The sequence below is a fragment of the Pseudophryne corroboree genome, chromosome 3, assembly GCF_028390025.1.
Source record: "Pseudophryne corroboree isolate aPseCor3 chromosome 3, aPseCor3.hap2, whole genome shotgun sequence".
NCBI lineage: Eukaryota > Metazoa > Chordata > Amphibia > Anura > Myobatrachidae > Pseudophryne > Pseudophryne corroboree.
In genome coordinates, this window is record NC_086446.1 from 25,774,290 (window position 1) to 25,791,726 (window position 17,437).

The 17,437-nt window shown below is 47.1% G+C and overlaps 2 protein-coding genes across 2 annotated transcripts in view; one reads left to right on the top strand and one right to left on the bottom strand.

Annotated features, from left to right (window-relative positions):
* The window catches only part of LOC135057094 (zinc finger protein 250-like), a 78,493-nt gene extending 70,238 nt beyond the window's left edge, over positions 1 to 8,255 (bottom strand). Inside the window, exon 1 of the mRNA XM_063962994.1 lies at positions 8,097 to 8,255. Within this exon, the coding sequence (XP_063819064.1) occupies positions 8,097 to 8,255 (159 nt within the window). The remainder of the gene's footprint in view (positions 1 to 8,096) is intronic.
* The window catches only part of LOC135057095 (zinc finger protein 84-like), a 150,308-nt gene that overhangs the window by 13,606 nt on the left and 119,265 nt on the right, over positions 1 to 17,437 (top strand). The window contains exons 2-3 of the mRNA XM_063962995.1: positions 13,332 to 13,531; positions 13,788 to 13,866. Of these exons, the coding sequence (XP_063819065.1) occupies positions 13,836 to 13,866 (31 nt within the window). The 5' untranslated portion in view covers positions 13,332 to 13,531; positions 13,788 to 13,835. The remainder of the gene's footprint in view (positions 1 to 13,331; positions 13,532 to 13,787; positions 13,867 to 17,437) is intronic.

Here is a 17,437-nt window from a genome sequence, read left to right on the forward strand (position 1 = left end):
AATACAGGGGGTGCAGACCCAGTTGTTACTGTAATACAGGTGGTGCAGACCCAGTTGCTACTTTAATACAGGTGGTGCAGACCCAGTTGTTACTGTAATACAGGTGGTGCAGACCCATTTGTTACTGTAATACAGGTGGTGCAGACCCAGTTACTGTAATTCAGTTGGTGCAGACCCAGTTGTTACTGTAATACAGGTGGTGCAGACCCAGTCGTTACTGTAATACAGGTGGTGCAGACCCAGTTACTGTAATTCAGTTGGTGCAGACCCAGTTGTTACTGTAGCACAGGTGGTGCAGACCCAGTTGTTACTGTAACACAGGTGGTGCAGACCCAGTTGTTACTGTAACACAGGTGGTGCAGACCCAGTTGTTACTGTAACACAGGTGGTGCAGACCCAGTTGTTACTTTAATACAGGTGGTGCAGACCCAGTTACTGTAATACAGGTGGTGCAGACCCAGTTACTGTAATTCAGTTGGTGCAGACCCAGTTGTTACTGTAATACAGGTGGTGCAGACCCAGCTGTTACCGTAATACAGGTGGCGCAGACCCAGTTGTTACTGTAATACAGGTGGTGCAGACCCAGTTGTTACTGTAATTCAGGCGGTGCAGACCCAGTTGTTACAGTAACAACTGGGTCTGCACCACCTGTGTTACAGTAACAACTGGGTCTGCACCGCCTGAATTACAGTAACAACTGGGTCTGCACCACCTGTATTACAGTAACAACTGGGTCTGCGCCACCTGTATTACGGTAACAGCTGGGTCTGCACCACCTGTATTACAGTAACAACTGGGTCTGCACCAACTGAATTACAGTAACTGGGTCTGCACCACCTGTATTACAGTAACAACTGGGTCTGCACCACCTGTATTAAAGTAACAACTGGGTCTGCACCACCTGTGTTACAGTAACAACTGGGTCTGCACCACCTGTGTTACAGTAACAACTGGGTCTGCACCACCTGTGTTACAGTAACAACTGGGTCTGCACCACCTGTGCTACAGTAACAACTGGGTCTGCACCAACTGAATTACAGTAACTGGGTCTGCACCACCTGTATTACAGTAACGACTGGGTCTGCACCACCTGTATTACAGTAACAACTGGGTCTGCACCAACTGAATTACAGTAACTGGGTCTGCACCACCTGTATTACAGTAACAAATGGGTCTGCACCACCTGTATTACAGTAACAACTGGGTCTGCACCACCTGTATTAAAGTAGCAACTGGGTCTGCACCACCTGTATTACAGTAACAACTGGGTCTGCACCACCTGTGTTACAGTAACAACTGGGTCTGCACCACCTGAATAACAGTATCAACTGGGTCTGCACCACCTGTATTACAGTAACAACTGGGTCTGCACCACCTGTGTTACTGTAATTCAGTTGGTGCAGACCCAGTTGTTACTGTAACAACTGGGTCTGCACCACCTGTATTACAGTAACAACTGTGTCTGCACCACCTGTATTACAGTAACAACTGGGTCTGCACCACCTGTATTACAGTAACAACTGGGTCTGCACCACCTGTATTACAGTAACAACTGGGTCTGCACCACCTGTACTACAGTAACAACTGGGTCTGCACCGCCTGTATTACAGTAACAACTGGGTCTGCACCACCTGTATTACAGTAACAACTGGGTCTGCACCACCTGTATTACTGTAAATGGGTCTGCAACGCATGTATTACAGTAACAACTGGGTCTGCACCACCTGTGTTACAGTAACAACTGGGTCTGCACCACCTGTATTACAGTATCAACTGGGTCTGCACCACCTGTGTTACAGTAACAACTGGGTCTGCACGACCTGTGTTACAGTAACAACTGGGTCTGCACCACCTGTGTTACAGTAACACAGGTCGTGCAGACCCAGTTGTTACTGTAACACAGGTGGTGCAGACCCAGTTGATACTGTAATACAGGTGGTGCAGACCCAGTTGTTACTGTAACACAGGTGGTGCAGACCCAGTTGTTACTGTAATACATGCGTTGCAGACCCATTTACAGTAATACAGGTGGTGCAGACCCAGTTGTTACTGTAATACAGGTGGTGCAGACCCAGTTGTTACTGTAATACAGGCGGTGCAGACCCAGTTGTTACTGTAGTACAGGTGGTGCAGACCCAGTTGTTACTGTAATACAGGTGGTGCAGACCCAGTTGTTACTGTAATACAGGTGGTGCAGACCCAGTTGTTACTGTAATACAGGTGGTGCAGACCCAGTTGTTACTGTAATACAGGTGGTGCAGACCCAGTTGTTACTGTAATTCAGTTGGTGCAGACCCAGTTGTTACTGTAACACAGGTGGTGCAGACCCAGTTGTTACTGTAATACAGGTGGTGCAGACCCAGTTGATACTGTTATTCAGGTGGTGCAGACCCAGTTGTTACTGTAACACAGGTGGTGCAGACCCAGTTGTTACTGTAATACAGGTGGTGCAGACCCAGTTGCTACTGTAACTCAGGCGGCGCAGCCCCAGTTGTTACTGTAATACAGGTGGTGCAGACCCAGTTGTTACTGTAACACAGGTGGTGCAGACCCAGTTGTTACTGTAATACAGGTGGTGCAGACCCAGTTGTTACTGTAATACAGGTGGTGCAGACCCAGCTGTTACCGTAATACAGGTGGTGCAGACCCAGCTGTTACCGTAATACAGGTGGTGCAGACCCAGTTGTTACTGTAATTCAGGCGGCGCAGACCCAGTTGTTACTGTAATACAGGTGGTGCAGACCCAGTTGTTACTGTAATACAGGTGGTGCAGACCCAGTTGTTACTGTAATACAGGTGGTGCAGACCCAGTTACTGTAATTCAGTTGGTGCAGACCCAGTTGTTACAGTAACACAGGTGGTGCAGACCCAGTTGTTACTGTAACACAGGTGGTGCAGACCCAGTTGTTACTGTAACACAGGTGGTGCAGACCCAGTTGTTACTTTAATACAGGTTGTGCAGACCCAGCTGTTACCGTAATACAGGTCGCGCAGACCCAGTTGTTACTGTAATACAGGTGGTGCAGACCCAGTTGTTACTGTAATTCAGGCAGTGCAGACCCAGTTGTTACTGTAACACAGGTGGTGCAGACCCAGTTGTTACTGTAACACAGGTCGTGCAGACCCAGTTGTTACTGTAACACAGGTGGTGCAGACCCAGTTGATACTGTAATACAGGTGGTGCAGACCCAGTTGTTACTGTAACACAGGTGGTGCAGACCCAGTTGTTACTGTAATACAGGCGTTGCAGACCCATTTACAGTAATACAGGTGGTGCAGACCCAGTTGTTACTGTAATACAGGTGGTGCAGACCCAGTTGTTACTGTAATACAGGCGGTGCAGACCCAGTTGTTTCTGTAATACAGGTGGTGCAGACCCAGTTGTTTCTGTAATACAGGTGGTGCAGACCCAGTTGTTACTGTAATACAGGTGGTGCAGACCCAGTTGTTACTGTAACACAGGTGGTGCAGACCCAGTTGTTACTGTAATACAGGTGGTGCAGACCCAGTTGTTACTGTAATACAGGTGGTGCAGACCCAGTTACTGTAATTCAGTTGGTGCAGACCCAGTTGTTACTGTAACACAGGTGGTGCAGACCCAGTTGATACTGTTATTCAGGTGGTGCAGACCCAGTTGTTACTGTAACACAGGTGGTGCAGACCCAGTTGTTACTGTAATACAGGTGGTGCAGACCCAGTTGTTACTGTAACTCAGGCGGCACAGCCCCAGTTGTTACTGTAACACAGGTGGTGCACACCCAGTTGTTACTGTAACACAGGTGGTGCAGACCCAGTTGTTACTGTAATACAGGTGGTGCAGACCCAGTTGTTACTGTAATACAGGTGGTGCAGACCCAGCTGTTACCGTAATACAGGTGGTGCAGACCCAGCTGTTACCGTAATACAGGTGGTGCAGACCCAGTTGTTACTTTAATTCAGGCGGCGCAGACCCAGTTGTTACTGTAATACAGGTGGTGCAGACCCAGTTGTTACTGTAATACAGGTGGTGCAGACCCAGTTGTTACTGTAATACAGGTGGTGCAGACCCAGTTGCTGTAATTCAGTTGGTGCAGACCCAGTTGTTACAGTAACACAGGTGGTGCAGACCCAGTTGTTACTGTAACACAGGTGGTGCAGACCCAGTTGATACTGTTATTCAGGCGGTGCAGACCCAATTGTTACTGTAATACAGGTGGTGCAGACCCAGTTGTTACTGTAACACAGGTGGTGCAGACCCAGTTGTTACTGTAATACAGGCAGTGCAGACCCAGTTGATACTGTAATACAGGTGGTGCAGACCCAGTTGTTACTGTAACACAGGTGGTGCAGACCCAGTTGTTACTGTAATACAGGCAGTGCAGACCCAGTTGATACTGTAATACAGGCGGTGCAGACCCAGTTGTTACTGTAATACAGGTGGTACAGACCCAGCTGTTACCGTAATACAGGTGGTGCAGACCCAGCTGTTACCGTAATACAGGTGGTGCAGACCCAGTTGTTACTTAATTCAGGTGGCGCAGACCCAGTTGTTACTGTAATACAGGTGGTGCAGACCCAGTTGTTACTGTAATACAGGTGGTGCAGACCCAGTTACTGTAATTCAGTTGGTGCAGACCCAGTTGTTACAGTAACACAGGTGGTGCAGACCCAGTTGTTACTGTAACACAGGTGGTGCAGACCCAGTTGATACTGTTATTCAGGCGGTGCAGACCCAATTGTTACTGTAATACAGGTGGTGCAGACCCAGTTGTTACTGTAACACAGGTGGTGCAGACCCAGTTGTTACTGTAATACAGGCAGTGCAGACCCAGTTGATACTGTAATACAGGTGGTGCAGACCCAGTTGTTACTGTAACACAGGTGGTGCAGACCCAGTTGTTACTGTAATACAGGCGGTGCAGACCCAGTTGTTACTGTAATACAGGCAGTGCAGTTTCAGCTGTTACCGTAATACAGGTGGTGCAGACCCCGCTGTTACTGTAATACAGGTGGTGCAGACCTAGTTGTTACTGTAATACAGGCGGTGCAGACCCAGTTGTTACTGTAATACAGGTGGTGCAGACCCAGTTGTTACTGTAATACAGGTGGTGCAGACCCAGTTGTTACTGAAATTCAGGTGGTGCAGACCCAGTTGTTACTGTAGTACAGGTGGTACAGACCCACTTGTTACTGTAGTACAGGTGGTGCAGACCCAGTTGTTACTGTAGTACAGGTGGTGCAGACCCAGTTGTTACTGTAGTACAGGTGGTGCAGACCCAGTTGTTACTGTAGTACAGGTGGTGCAGACTCAGTTGTTACTGTAGTACAGTGGTGCAGACCCAGTTGTTACTGTAATACAGGTGGTGCAAACCCAGTTGTTACTGTAATACAGGCGGTGCAGACCCAGTTGTTACTCTAATACAGGTGATGCAGACCCAGTTGTTACTGAGTACAGGTGGTGCAGAGCAGACCCATTTGTTACTGTAATACAAGCGGTGCAAACCCAGTTGTTACTGTAATTCAGGCGGTGCAGACCCAGTTGTTACTGTAATACAGGTGGTGCAGACCCAGTTGTTACTGTAATACAGGTGGTGCAGACCCAGTTGTTACTGTAGTACAGGTGGTGCAGACCCAGTTCTTACTGTAGTACAGGTGGTGCAGACCCAGTTGTTACTGTAGTACAGGTGGTGCAGACCCAGTTGTTACTGTAGTACAGGTGGTGCAGACTCAGTTGTTACTGTAGTACAGGTGGTGCAGACCCAGTTGTTACTGTAGTACAGGCGGTGCAGACCCAGTTGTTACTGTAGTACAGGTGGTGCAGACCCAGTTGTTACTGTAGTACAAGTGGCGCAGACCCAGCTGTTACTGTAATTCAGGTGTCTTACACTCTAATGTCCTGTTACTATAATTTAGGTGGCGCATACATCGCTTTCAGTAAAATACATGTGGCACTGACTCCACTGTTATTATAATACAGGTGGCGCAGTATCTGCTGTTACTACAGGTATAATACAGGTGGTGCAGACTCCTATGTTACTAATGTAACACCCACAAATCCGGTGCTGGAAACTTTAATTAAGGGGTGCTAATATAAATCGGGTTTGGGTGATCAGAGCGGCAGACCTGCTTTACCCCTCAGACACAATGACGACACAAATCGTACAGGATCCAACTCCATTTTGTTATTAAATGGCAGTGAGAGAATAGCAGAGTAAATAATAACCAACATCCTCAATAATAGCAGGTAAATTACAGGAGCGTGTGAGCAAGCTGGCGTCTCTATAAAGCACCGTCTCGTATAACCACGTTGACACTAAAGCAGGTATATTGCGGGAACAGGTGAGCAAGCTGGCGTCTCTATAAAGCACAGTCCCGTATAACCAGCGTTGACACTAAAGCAGGTATATTGCGGGAACAGGTGAGCAAGCTGGGGTCTCTATAAAGCACCATCTCGTATATCCAGCATTGACACTAAGTAAATATATAGCGGGAACAGGTGAGCAAGCTGGCTTCTCTATAAAGCACCGTCTCGTATATCCAGCATTGACACTAAGTAAATATATAGCGGGAACAGGTGAGCAAGCTGGCGTCTCTATAAAGCACAGTCTCGCATAAACAGCGTTAACACTAAAGCAGGTATATTGCGGGAACAGGTGAGCAAGCTGGCATCTCTATAAAGCACCGTCTCGTATAACCAGCATTGACACTAAAGCAGGTATATTGTGGGAACAGGTGAGCAAGCTGGCGTCTATATAAAGCACCGTCTCGTATAACCAGCATTGACACTAAGCAAATATATAGCGGGAACAGGTGAGCAAGCTGGCGTCTCTATAAAGCACTGTCTCGTATAACCAGCGTTGACACTAAGCAAATATATTGCGGGAACAGGTGAGCAAGCTGGCGTCTCTATAAAGCACTGTCTCGTATAACCAGCGTTGACACTAAAGCAAGTATATTGCCGGAACAGGTGAGCAAGCTGGCGTCTCTATAAAGCACCATCTCGTATAACCAGCGTTGACACTAAAGCAGGTATATTGCGGGAACAGGTGAGCAAGCTGGGGTCTCTATAAAGCACCGTCTCGTATAACCAGTGTAGACACTAAGCAAATATATTGCGGGAACAGGTGAGCAAGCTGGCGTCTCTATAAAGCACCGTCTCGTATAACCAGCGTGGACACTTAAGCAGGTATAATGGCTTGAATAACCCTGCTGGGCGGAGCTTGCATAACAGTCAATTAAATCCCGCCTTTCACGTAGGAATCAGTACCAGCGTTCCTTAATAGCAGATAAATGCATTAACATTAGCTCTTACACTGCTGGGCGGAGCTTGCATAAATGAACCAGAAGTACCAGCATTCCTTAATAGCAGATAAATGCATTAACATCAATTCTTACAATACTTTTCCACCTGCAGCATTCACATAGGACTACCATTTACACTGAAAGAAGCAGTGAATATATTTCACCACCTTTACACTAACACCTTTCACACTTCGGGGTCATAACCACATGAGTGAACTGCGAGCACTAACTTTCCAGCCTAACAAGAACACAACATTGCGTCCATTTTTCAGCAACACATTAATCATTGAACACAGCACGTTTACATTGCACAGCAATTAATGCATCAGTCCCTGGGGACAGGGATCCAAAACCAAACCTCCTCCCTCTCTTCACCCCACAAGGGGATTGACCCAGTACAGCTTTTCCCAAATTAAAATGCTGATGGGGCTCCTAAATTGAGGGACCCCTACTCCTAGAGCAACTATATGGGGCACTGTAGTGAGGGGAGCCTACCCCCTTTCTATACATATGCAGGGCACTAAGGTGAGGGGAGCTCACCACCTCCTTTAAACTAGTGCTGCGGGCACCATGAAATATGGGGAGACTACCCCTTTATTAAAAACATAACTTGCGGACACTGGGGGCAAAGGGGAGCCTACCCCATTTCCCCAATGATGGCCAAGTGCAGAGTTTGGCAGCAGAAGGGTTACGGGGGGCACTGTGATGAGGGGAGCCTACCCCCTTTTAATATTAACCCCCTATGGCAGAGTCTTGCAGCGGAAGGGCATGAACAGGGCAGAGTCCCACAGCGGAAGGGAATGGAGTGATCTCACCCTTGAGGCTGCGGCGCTTCTGCCACCTCGGAACTGCTCCTCATCTTCGGCGCCACCTGAGATGCAAGGCACCGGAGATGCGCCCTTGAAGCAGCCGGTGACACAGGAGTCCTCTTCTGCTCCGGTCCCGGTCTTCTCCCCACCGCTGGTCTGCGCCATCCTCTGCACTTCAGGCTCTTTCATCACTGCAGCCGCGCCGTCCTTTCATCCGGGATCCTCCTCTCTGCCCCGTCCGTCTCCGTTGACCTCTCCAGCCGCAGGGGTCCTCAGCGCCGTGTTCTCCAGCTGGGGTCTTCTTTTCAGGGTCGTCCTCCGCGATGCCTGCGTTCTCACCAGCTGCCGCTCCTTGGGATCCAGGGGACGGAGGTCATCGCTGTTGCACTGAACGGGCTGCGGTCTCTCCGGTTCAGCGCTCCAGTCTTTTAGCCAGCGGCGGCACTTCTCTGCGCTCTGTCCCTGCTGGCACTGACACAGCCTGCTCTTCTCCCAAGGCAGGGTTCTCGGCTTTCTCCTGGCACTGGTGCTGCGGTCGCTGGTTCTCCCCTCGGCTCTTCTCTGCCCTCACACACTGGCAGGCATCACAATTTCACCTGCGGCTGGGCAGCTTGGTTCTCCAGCTGGCACATCCACACTTCTGGATCCTAGTAAGTGGCTCCACACTGCAGCATCTGGGCAGCACTGTTTTCTGCGAGGCACTACATATCCCCAGGTAGGCTCAGTCCCATTCCTCTGAGCTCCTCTTCCCGCGCTGTGGGGCTTCTTTTAAGGGTCCTCTCCTGGCAGACCTCCCCTCTCCTGGGTCTCTACTGGCTCCTGAGCCTCAGCAACAACCCACCCAAGGATATTTCTGCCCTGCAACCTGGGGGGGCCTATCAGTGAGGGGCCCAGTTTCCCGGGTTTTGTGTTGCTGAGGAAGGGGAACTAATTATAGAAGGCAGTGGCGCCAAATATCTAACTCCTGGGCTGTCAGCTAACAGAACAGTGCAGCGCATGTTCTATCCTGGGCTTTGTAGTTCCACAATGTAAAAATAAAACAAGGGTATCCCCATTTTTTAATAACTTCAGGGTATTACACTATTACACAGGTAGCGTAGTTTCCAGTGTTACTATAGTAGTGTCCAGGTTGGTTTTGCCTTGTAAACATTTGCTGCTTTAAAAAAACATATTAGTTTGGCCGGAGTCTCTGTTCTCCAGTTGTCTCGCATTCCAATACATCCGTCCCCTAGTGCCCACTCTGCTTGGAGAGGCACTGAAGGCCTATAGAGGAGTGGCTACTGAGGACTGTGGAGATTTTGATGATGTTGAAAGGACCCACCTACAATGATATTTTTTTCATTCCTGAGTCCTACAGTATTAAGTTCCAGGACTTGCCCAAAAGCCCTACCAGACTCCCTGTGCACACCTCCCAGCTGTGTAAGATGGTGGTGAAGTGGGTGATCGGACCTGGTGCCACCACATGGAATGTACTGATTGACCTGAAGTGCCAAAAATAGTTCTATTGCAGGTGTGCTAGACCGGGAGCCACCCAACTTGAAGATGGTGGCCCAGCTAGCTGACAAATATGTGGCAATTCAGCCAAAAGGGCACAAATGCCCAAACATCAGCCAATCCAAAAGGACTGTACAACCAGCTCATCATCCCCAAAACAATCATCTACCAATTCAAGTGCTTTTGGCCAGAAAACTCTCCATCCTGTCCCCGCAAGTAATCAGAGATCACCAGATCCCCAACTGGTCAATAAGTACAACAGCTGTGGGAAAATTGTCCATTTGAGGATTAACTGTCCCACACCCCAAGCACCCTAGACCTGTGCCTGAAATCCAAGTGCTGGAGCTTGGCTTGCTTGCATAGCCCGTCGATAGAAGCACAGAGGCTTATTCCCCTTCAGTTGTACAGTGGCATGTGGCAAGCAGACTCTATAGTCCCCTGCATGGCCAAGGGGCCAGTATAAAATATAAGGGGGCACCGGCACCTGGGCCAAGTGATGCCCCTACACAGAGAAGGCCCAAGAGACTCTGGGGCCTCAATCACTATAGTGAGCCCTCACCTTATTGATCCTGCTGCAGTTTTGCAGGATCGCACTGGCAAAGATACTGTGGCTGATGGACTGAAGTTAGCACTACCCATGGCAAGGATCTTCCTGGACTGAGAAGATAACCAAGAGTTGTGTGAAGTTGCCACCATGGATGGCCTCCGTTTGAAATGTAAGCTGTATTTATTTATATAGAGATAGTTGCCCTAGAGGTTGGAGGCAGGGCTGTAGCCTGTTGTGTCCTCTTGCTATAAAATGGCCTCCGAGCCCTGCGTGTATAGATATCCTCTAGAGACCCGTACACACTGGCCGATATATCGGCCGTTCTCTTGAACGGCCGATATATCGCGGGTCCGTCGGCCAGTGTGTACGGCCGATACGTCTGTGAACTCCGTCGTTCACAGACGTATTGCGTCGGCCCCGCAGCACAGCCGACGGCCAATATATCTACCGATATATTGGCGCGTCGCTGTGTGTGTACATGCTGCGGCGGCTGGCGGGGATTGTCAGCTGAACTGGGCAGGCGTGTGTACACACCTGCCCAGTTCATGACGTCAGTCCCTGACGGATCGGGCAGTGTGTATGCTCAACACACTGCCCGATCCGTCCATAGATATATGAGATCAATTGATTTGCAGATATGTCTACTAGTGTGTACCCACCTTTACTCTCAGAGAGGACTGATTTCTGTAACATCTAGGGAGCAATAAAAATATACTTGCTGTAAGAAATCTTCATTTGCTGTATCCTGTGACCACCAGAATAGCTCAAAACGCTATTCCATTCCCTGGCAGTTCTGTATTGAGCCCAGTGTCTCCAATCTGATACCCTTTGTCAGCTACCAGTGGAGACTGGTCCATAGTTTATGACCAGTGGGAATTAGGCAGCACTACCCATGAAGTATTGCAGCAGCATGTCCACACATACCCAGATGTAAGCAGTTCCAGGTGCCGGTGGTAGGAGCATGGGAGAAGTCGTTCCAGGTACCGCTGTAGGAGTCTGGTGGTGGAAGCAAGTCTCCTGCCTACTGCTTGGTGGGTGGAATGATAGTGAGAAGGAACCTCTAGGAGTGGTAAAGTAAACTCTCTCAGAGCTGAGTAACACCCTTCAATTTCTGTCCAGGAGACATGTATCTGTAATTGCCTGGTGGGAGGGCATGTGCATACAAGGGTTCCACAATGTGTGTGCATACAAGGGTTTCACAATAACAAGTCATCAATCACTTTGACCTCAAAACTGGAATACTGTGGGCAACATCTAGAGAGGGGACTAACAATACTCTCATCCAGGAATGCTCAAGCCAACCATAGTTACCAAGTCACTAATAGAGGGGTGCACCTGGGAGTGTTGGTGTAACCCTCCCTGACTGCACCCCTCTGTCAGGATCCATCATTATCTGATCCCAAAATATGGTGGTATTCATATTGCATGTTGTATCAATGTATATTCTGTGTGGAAAATGTCATTTGTAAAACTGTATGCCAAAGGGTCATTCTGCAGTTAACTCCACGTAATTGAACTGAGTGAGAGGACATTTGGATTGTAAAAGAGATGTTGTTTACTATACCTGGCAAGAGGGACTGTATAATTGTTCAGGAAGACAGTACCAATCGAGGTGCTGAAAGAAGACATGTGGCCAGGGAATTTATTTCATGGCTGAGCCATAAATCATCCCAGTATTGTGTATGCACAAGTTACAGCCCTTATCCTTCAAACAGAATAAAACAAGATAATTAAGTGGCCCCGGCTTGTTTGACTGGGAAAATTCAGGGCTTATGAGCACACAAAGGGCCTTCAGAAACCTAGGCACAAACAGTCAGTTCTGGTTTTGAAAGGGTTACAAATCCACAAGGGTAGGGGCCAAGGAGCAGGACTGCAGATAAAGCTGCCTGTTTAGCTGAATCCAGTGTGCATCACCTAAGGAGAGTCCTGAGTGACTGGTTATGTATTAACCGCTTCTAACGTGACTCCTTCATGACGAGAGTTCTCAACCTACATGATGTTAGGACTCTGGGTTTGTTTTATATATTTTTTCTTTCTCTGAAATTGTCTGTAATCTGTGTGTGCTTTTAAAATAATCCTATACTCTTTGTAATCCTATTTTGAAACGAAGATCTGAAGTTATTCTTGAAATGAAATACTAATTTCTAGTTCTGTTCTGTGTTCTTAGACTTAAGGCCTTGAGAGGCACATACTACTGAGTAGCCCTATTTAGCTGGGTCAGAGGGACTTCTAAGAAACACTGACCAAGACTCAGTGGCTTTGGTATGAGGGGGACTTTTTGGTCACTCAGTGTGTACTATTATGTTTATTTGGGCTATGTGGTAGCATAGTGGACAGCATCATTACCTAACAGCGCTTGGGTCATGAATTCAGTTCTCAAACAAGGGGTGAATGTAATACGCATCTGCGGGTTCCTAATATTTTAAAGTAGCAATCATTTAAATTGCAAAACCAACCTTGTTTAGCTAATTGAATGAATGCTGCTTTAAAAAGTAGGGCAGACTCACTGAGATCCGACAGATGCCTACAGATTGCAGTCTATACCATTTACCCCAAATGTCTGTGCAGATTTTACGTTCTCCCTGTGTTTGCATTGGTTTCTCCCAGGTGTTCTGGTTTTCTCCCACACTCCAAAAATATCATTTTAGGTTAGTTGGTTTCTTTCAAAAAAGCCCCAAGTGTGCCTGTGGGTGTGTCCGTATGGTAGGAAATATAGATTGTAAGCTCCGCTTGGGCACGGATAGCTGTCACTGACTAAATATCCCATTGTAAAGTGCTAATATGTGTGCACTACATAACTAACTTATGTAATAGCTTCTAATAAATATACTTATTCCTTGACACCTGAGGAGTCATATCCTTGTTACTGAAAGTCACTTGAGGTTGAGATGTCTCCTGTGTAAATTACGGAATCACTGAGAATGGACAAGGATAGGATTCACATGACTGAGAAGATACTCAAACTTACCCTGGATATCATCTACCTGCTGACTGGGGTGGTGAGGGGATCTGGGAGCGTCACAGTGACATCACTTATATCTTTAGTAATAATACAGGAACATGACTGGGGAGGTGAGGGGATCAGGGAGCGTCACAGTGACATCCCTTATATCTATAGTTATAATACAGGGACATGACTGGGGAGGTGAGGAGATATGGAAGTTTATACAATGATATTTCATGTGTCCCCCTATACACAGGATTACACGGTAGTGAAGAAGACATCCGATGAGTGTGAGACACCCACCAGCTATCCCAGTGTGTCAGGAGGACTGAACAGGACCCAGAGCCCCATCACAGTGCCTCCACCTCACTCATTGATACATTGATACATGAGAGACACGATGACCAGAAGATCCTGGAACTCACCAACAAGATCATTCAGCTGCTGACTGGAGAGGTGACTGCTGGGAATGGGGCATTATACAGTAACACCAGGGGACGTGTCTGGGTGATGACTGGAGAGGTGACTGCTGGGAATGGGACATTATACAGTAACACCAGGGGACGTGTCTGGGTGATGACTGGAGAGGTGACTGCTGAGAATGGGGCATTATACAGTAACACCAGGGGATGTGTCTGGGTGATAACTGTATCATTGTGTGTGTCAGGTTCCTGTAAGGTGTCAGGATGTCACTGTCTATGTCTTCATGCAGGAGGGGGAGTATATAGAGAAACACAGAGGTCTGTACAAGGACGTGATAATGGAGAATCACCGGCATCCCACATCACTGGGTAAGAGGAGACTGTCATGTATTGTACAGGGGAGAGCAGGTATGGGGTCCCCCTATATACACACATCACCTGATAATCACATTGATAATGTCGATATTATCTTAAACCATAAAGCTATACCTTTAAACACACTTTTACCATGGAGCCGCTACGGCCGCTAAACTTAATATTCACTCTATATACCTTTTTACCCTAGCAGGGAAAAGAGGACACAACACCGATTTGTAGTTAATCACTGGGTTCCGACACCACAGACTGATATATCTGAAAGGGGGTTAACAATACAATTTATACAATACAATACAACAGAGTAAATGGCTACAGTCAATGTACATACGTGAGAATATTCGCATGCGCTTCCTGGTCCAGTCCTCCGCTAATCAGGTAGATAGCGTTAAGAGTCTTCTGACCGGCCAGGCAGCAACAGGCTTTTTATACAATACGTCCAAAAGCAATACAATGGATACTGTAATCCCTTTGTCCATTGGACACAGGGATGCATCTTTACAGTACAGGTGAGGTCCTAGGTTGATTTGAAAAGGTGGCCGATGTCTTTCTCAACTGCTCTTGTGGGTGGTTTCCTCTGGATTCCCGCCGCATACATAATATACAGTAAATACAGATTATATCTATAGTCTGCTTCTGCACATAACTATCCACAGGAACATGCGATCTTCCGCAAACCACCACCGGAATGTTACTCTTAAAATACCCTACAGCTGGATACCAGACACCACCTTATCACCCTTGTCTGTCCCCTCCTATCATGCAAAGGTGAATCCCTTCGTTCTGGAATCATTTAAACTGTTGATACTTGCTGATGTGGTGCAGGGGGACTATGTGTACAATGTGCACTATTTGGATTAAATATGTAATGTTTTGATAGCCCTCCATGCGTTCACAAACTCCACCGTAAATACCCATACCACGGGCAAGACCGCGGGAGCGACCATACGCAAATTGCGGATATGTGTACGCACTTCGGAGCAAGTGCACGCGCAGTGGGCATGTGTGTGTATTTTATACGTGCTGCGTGTTCTGTAATATTTTTCGACTTTGACAGTCCACCCTTTGGCAGTCAACAATAACTGCCACTATCTAAACTCTAAACAGAAAAATATCAATACAATAACTACAGACGATTGGATGGTAGGAGGAGAGATGAAGGTGGAAAATGTATGACCTAGTGGGATAGTAAAAACCATGTATGTATGAATCCATGTCTGAGGGGCATGTATCCTCGTGCCGTATATGTTCTAGATAAGCTTTGAGGTATTGCGAAGTATACATTAAATCCTTCTTATCCCGTATTAAAGGTCTGTAAGTGGGCCAACAAACACTATCAAGCTCTTTTCGGATTTTTGTTCCAACAAATGGGGTGCACATTTAGTTGATGATACATGGAGGTGGAACATATGTGAGTGCTAGTATATGTGGATATCACCTGTCGACTATGTGTGTCACTAACTGAAGGTTGTAGAGATGAAGATAAGACACATATCTAAAATACATTCACAAAACATTTTCGTAATCATTCTTGGGTATGGTCGATGTCTTTTCCGGATTGGTGTATCTGGTCAAAGGGGGAGACAAAGGAAAAACGGGTGAAAGAAACAGGCCATGGAATTCATTTGCAATCCTTATCATAACACTGTCTCTATGGATGGGTCGTAAACTAAATCTGCTGCTGTAACAATGCCCCCGCTCCTTAAACTCATCAAATTTGTGCCGTGCTTGCGCCACGTTAGGATTCGAACACACCTAAATATCAAGCCAATAATTATGACGACTCCCAGGATACAAAAGAGAAACTTCCCTACACTCATAATAACATTTTGAGCCCACTCTCCTAATCCCGAGAACCAATTTCGTGGGTTCAACCTTGAGACCCAGCCGGTCAGCTCATTACCCACAGCGGTCAGGGTAAGATTGTGCCTCCTCCGGAACTCCCACTTCAACTGCAATATATCATCCATCTTTTGATCGATAATCTCTGTGGGGTCGTCAGTGCAGCACTTCACACCATATTGAGTTGCCAAAGTGACACAGTACCCACCCGTCACGGCTGTGATATAATTGAGGACCACCCTGTGCTGGATCAGTTCTGTCTTGTAAGCTTGCAACTCCCTACTCGTATACCTAAAGGTGTCGTCATACATCTCAGTGATATTATCTATCAAGTTCGCTAGCGCATGGATATACCTATAATTTATAATTCCTCTGGCAGTACGGGTGATGTTTAATGTGAGAAGGAATTGAATCCCGGTGGATTTGTGGATCAAATCAGAGGCTACGTGCTCTGTCCTATCTATGAGGTGTCTCTTGACGATGTGTTCATAATGAGTATGAGTATAAGGAGCCTGTGCACTGCAGTGAACATCTTTCATCTTATCATGGGTTATGGTCATGACCTCTGGCAACACTCTTCCAACATCACACAATCCCTCTGAGTTCGGGGCAAGCCCCTTATACGCCTTCCTCCCACATAGAAATAGGCATCATCGGGGAGAACATATGGGACAGAATATGACATTACCATATTACAAACTTTCCAAGTGAAAAACCCAATCCCTAGTTCTCCCATCTGCTCAGTACAGGTATCAGGCTGGATGATATGAGCACAGTACCCTGGTGATACGTCTCCAACCCACATGGTCTTGCTTCCTTGAGTATACCTATACCGAAAATACCTTCCACTGTTGGCTATTTGGCGTACAAGTTCAGAGTCTATGGGTATCTTATCAGCTCTGTGCGAAAAGGCCATGGTTTGATTATTCCTTGTCACCTCCCAATTTCCTGGTTTTCGGAAATTGGAAATATTGAAGCATAATAAGGATCTATCTACATGATACTGGTGGAGCTTCAAACTAGGGGGCCTAGAAATATTGAATTTCTTGTCCACCGGTCTCCCACCCCATAATTCGAGTACCTCATCTATTGCTAAAGGGTATGGTACTAATCCTGACTTGCTCTGACCTTGAGGTACTTGTGAGCACACCCAGCATTCTGTCTGGTTTAAGACCTTGCCCACTAGTGAGTGGTAATCACTCAATGGATGACGGTCCATGTTGATATTAAGGCTGGACTGACATCTCTGGATGCACCCATCCTCAACTATGTTCTCACAATTCCTACAAATGCAATTTTCCTCAGCCAATAACCCTTCACAGTGCCTCCGAGCTCCCTGACTACCAGATCACTTTCTGATACTCGCCTTTGCTCGAGTGATGTGTTGCTCTTGGAATTCTTCAAATCCATCCTCGCCATCAGAACCCATTCCAGATCCTTCATCGACCTCTCTGGGACCCTCACCGAAACAGACTGTTCTGGTCAACAAAAGGATTAACAGGAAAACCCGGAACACAGTCTCTTGGGGTAAGTCCATCTTGTTAAGGGGAGAGAAAGGGAACAAGAAGGGGGAGGAAAGGAAGGAGAGAAGGAGGGTAGTGGAAGATGGAGAAAATAATAAAAAAAAAGAAAACTGGTGCGACAACCGTCTCTGGTCTTGTTGCTCTCTTTGCTCAGGTGCCGTCTCAACAGTCCTGCCTCTCAGCCTTCCCGGAACAGACAC